Source organism: Camelina sativa, chromosome 8 (assembly GCF_000633955.1).
Source record: "Camelina sativa cultivar DH55 chromosome 8, Cs, whole genome shotgun sequence".
Lineage (NCBI taxonomy): Eukaryota > Viridiplantae > Streptophyta > Magnoliopsida > Brassicales > Brassicaceae > Camelina > Camelina sativa.
Genome location: NC_025692.1, coordinates 4,516,907 through 4,521,010, shown reverse-complemented (window position 1 = coordinate 4,521,010; position 4,104 = coordinate 4,516,907). Strand labels below are relative to the sequence as shown.

The window sequence follows — 4,104 nt, the reverse complement described above, 5'->3', positions numbered from 1 at the left end:
TCCACACATCAAAAGTTATAACTTATAACCCTTTATTAGTGAATTTATATTTTCAACACGTTTTTTGTTTGATATGTATTATTCCAAGCGTTCTTTCCCCCACAGTTTTTGTATTTTTATTGAGAAGCCACAGTTTTTGTATTCAGTTAAGCTATGAAATGAAAACAATCAACATATAATTAACTTTATGTGTGTATAGATTAAATATAATTATGGTTAGCTATATATTTACAAATACAAATACAAATACAAATTTGCTTTCAACTTCAAATACAAATTTGAGTACCAAATAATTTTTTTGATTTCCACAGTTTGTTAAATGTATTATCAACGACTGATTTTGGGTTTAATCTATTATATATTTTTTAAACAAAATAATAATCGAATTGTTGTCTAAGTGAAACTTGTTCAACAATTCAGGAAGTTGCTTGGAGCCTACGTATCTATCTAAATCACCAAAAAAGAAGGAAAAAAAAACAATAATAATAATAGTTTATCTTATAGTTATTTACAAAAAAAAAGCTCCTCCATTTCCTCTATTTAAAAGCCATTTTTCCACCCTTTCAATACTTTTATTTCTCTGCTTTAACTGCCTAAAAGATTCTCTCCCAGCTAGCTTTCTACAATTTTCATTTTTCTTTCTTCATCTTCTTCTTGTGGATCTCTCTCTTTCTAAATAAGCATATCACTGTTACAAACATTTCTGGGTTTCTGATATAATTTGTTCTTGTTTCTTGAATCTTGAAAGTCGAATATACATAATATAGGATTACTGTTACATATAAAAGTAAGTGATCATGGCGGTTGTGGTCGAAGAAGGCGTGGTGTTGAATCATGGAGGTGAAGAGCTTGTTGATATGCCACCTGGTTTCAGGTTTCATCCAACAGACGAAGAGATCATTACATGCTACCTCAAGGAGAAGGTTTTAAACAGCCGATTCACGGCTGTGGCCATGGGAGAAGCTGATCTCAACAAGTGCGAGCCTTGGGATTTGCCAAGTAAGTTTGTAATTCAATATTTGCAAAAAATAGAAAAGAAAATAATTTTCGATTTTTTGTTTGACCATCCAAGTGTAAACACAAAAGGCTCTAGCTTCTTGATTAAGATTTATCAATTCTTGAGGTTTAGCTTTTTTTTTTTTTTTTTTGATCCAATTATAATTTTCAAAACTTCAAAGCCAAACAAATTTCAATCTTTCTTTGACCATTTCAAAACACAAAAGGCTTCTTGATCAAGATTCTGATTCTTGTTGTTTACTTTTGGTTGATATAGAGAGGGCAAAGATGGGGGAGAAAGAGTTCTACTTCTTCTGTCAAAGGGACAGGAAGTATCCAACCGGGATGAGGACGAACCGTGCGACCGAGTCCGGATACTGGAAAGCGACCGGGAAGGATAAGGAGATCTTCAGAGGCAAAGGTTGTCTTGTTGGGATGAAGAAAACACTTGTGTTTTATAGAGGAAGAGCTCCAAGAGGTGAAAAGACTAATTGGGTCATGCATGAGTATCGTCTTGAAGGCAAATATTCGTATCACAATCTCCCCAAATCTGCAAGGGTAAGTTCATTATATTCTAACAATCCCATATATATATTCTCAAGTGTTTTTGAAATCGATTCCAAAAGATGAAAGCTCTAAGATTTTTATTTAAGTATTATTCTTAGTTTTCTTAAACCAAAAGTTTGTTAAATTTGGTGGAAAATATAAGTCCTTTTCAAAAGAGATTCATTCGTTTTCATATACCCAAATAAAGATTGAATCCCAAACTCAAAAATAAAGTAAAATAAAAATCTAATATACACTTTTGTTTGTTTATGATCTTGATTACAGGACGAATGGGTCGTGTGTAGGGTTTTTCACAAGAACAATCCTTCTACTACAACCCAACCAATGACGAGAATACCCATTGAACATCTCACGAGGACGGATTCTCTAGAAAACATTGATCATCTCCTAGACTTCTCATCTCTTCCTCCCCTCATAGATCCGAGTTTTACAAGTCAAACCGAACAACCCAACTTCAAACCCATCAACCCTCCAACTTACGATATCTCATCACCAATCCAACCCCATCATTTCAACTCTTACCAATCAATCTTCAACCACCAGGGTTTCGGTTCTGCCTCTGCTTCGGGCTCTACATACAACAACAACAACGATATGATCAAGATGGAGCAATCGCTTGTTAGTGTATCTCAAGAAACATGCCTGAGCTCAGATGTGAACGTTACCACGACAGCAACCACGGAGGTATCTTCGGGTCCGGTAATGAAACAAGAGATGGGGATGATGGGAATGGTGAATGGTAGCAAGTCGTATGAAGATCTATGTGACTTGAGGGGGTTCTTATGGGACTACTAATTGATTATTTAACTTTGGTGAAAGAGTATATTTGTTGGGATTTAAATCATGTAGTTAATATACATATACGTATAGGATTTACTAGAGGGTTAATCCTAGTTATTTCCACTTCATTGATATTATTTAATTAGTTGATTGTTTGATTAGTTTATTTAGTGTGGGGAAAAAAAGGAAAAACAAGGATTGTGGTAATTTGGGATTTTAGTGCATATGTTATATCTCAATGTAAACTGTATTGGTATACGTATAAATTAGCTTTATATGGTTTCTTATAGAGTTTTAATTATTAAAATTTACGATATTTATCTATTCTAGCGTTGTTAGTTCAATTTGATATACTCATACTAATTGCAATTGGGTTACACTTACGCTAATGCTATGAAAATATGATTTCACATTTATAACAAGTTGGCATATACCATCCAAACTCAAGTAGAAAGTAGAAACGTTCCCATTTAGAAACAGAAGAAAATGATGGTGATTACGTACGTGAATGTCATGTACTGTAGTTTATTTTACGGTTGATAAGTTACAATGAAAAATTGCATTTGAATTCGGATAATAACATAATTACGCCACTAATGTTAGTAAATGCTTCTCACGAAGCTTTACTTTGTGACTTTGTGTCATTGATAATCACCCAACAATCAATTCACAATAATGTTTACCCCAAAAAAAATAAAAAAAAATCAACATATCTAACGTTTTGAGAGATTAATATAGAAAAAATGCATATACAGTTAGATGGAATCTTAATAAAACTCAGAGAAAAGAAAAAAAAAACACAGCTCATGAAGCATGTGAATGTTCCCCGAATCTGGGCAGCATATTAGCCTTTTCATATGCCCAATAATTTAGATTATTATGAATGTATGACACACTATATTATATTAAAGTATTTCATTTAGTATAAACATAAAGAAAAAAATATTTCAACTAAGAACAGTGCTTAATGATATGGGTTTCTTGTAAGAAAACAATACCAGATCTCTAAATCTTATGTCTTAAGGAACTTGGTTATTAATTACATCGATGATCAATCACATTACGTTTTCCTATTTAATTTTTTAATATTTGAAAGTTTTTCGTAGTACGTTTTACATTATTCAGCTCTTTGTCATTTTTTATATTTATTACTACCAGTACACTACAAGAAAACATATCGAATTCCGACCAAGACATTAATCGGAAAATAGTAGTAAAGGGCATATTCCATCTAATTTCCGACTAACAGAAAGTCGTCGGAATATCCTGGTCAGATAACTTATCAAAAATTAGTCGGAAATCTCAGTTGGAAACTCGACGGAAATCGCCGACAATTTTCCTACCACATTTTCCGACGAGGTCTTTGGTCGAAACATAGTCGGTAACATGTTAAGATTTTCCGATAGTTTATTGTGGTCTTAGTCGGTATTCAGTAGTGTTTTCCGATTAAATCCCGACGACCTTGGACACTTGTCAGAAAATAGTCAGAATATTCCTACCGATTTCCGACCATGTTGTTAAAAATATATATTAATTATTAATGAGTTTCCTACTAATTTCTGACAAACCATGAATATTAGTCAGAAAATAGTTGGAATAAAATTATATTTTTGACCAATATATTAATATTTCCTACCAATTCCCGACCAATAAACTAATATAATATATAAATTAAATATAATTTTTCTACTAGTTTCTGATCAACATAAATATATTAACGAAAATTATATAAAAAAATAAAATAAATTATATATAGAAATA

At 32.1% G+C, this 4,104-nt stretch overlaps 1 protein-coding gene across 1 annotated transcript; it reads left to right on the top strand.

Moving 5' to 3' along the window:
- On the top strand, window positions 562-2,632 carry LOC104706132 (NAC domain-containing protein 92-like). The gene is made up of 3 exons (XM_010422271.2): window positions 562-999; window positions 1,274-1,554; window positions 1,828-2,632. The coding sequence occupies exons 1-3, from the start codon at window positions 798-800 to the stop codon at window positions 2,356-2,358; spliced, it is 1,014 nt and encodes a 337-aa protein (XP_010420573.1). The 5' UTR covers window positions 562-797; the 3' UTR covers window positions 2,359-2,632.

What these genes read in the sequence shown, in the direction of transcription:
- LOC104706132 (XM_010422271.2), top strand. Translation starts at nt 798, where the DNA reads ATGGCGGTTGTGGTCGAAGAAGGCGTGGTGTTGAATCATGGAGGTGAA. An exon ending in CGAGCCTTGGGATTTGCCAA is followed by an intron (nt 1,000 to 1,273) that starts GTAAGTTTGTAA and finishes TGGTTGATATAG; the next exon opens with AGAGGGCAAAGATGGGGGAG. An exon ending in ATCTCCCCAAATCTGCAAGG is followed by an intron (nt 1,555 to 1,827) that starts GTAAGTTCATTA and finishes TCTTGATTACAG; the next exon opens with GACGAATGGGTCGTGTGTAG.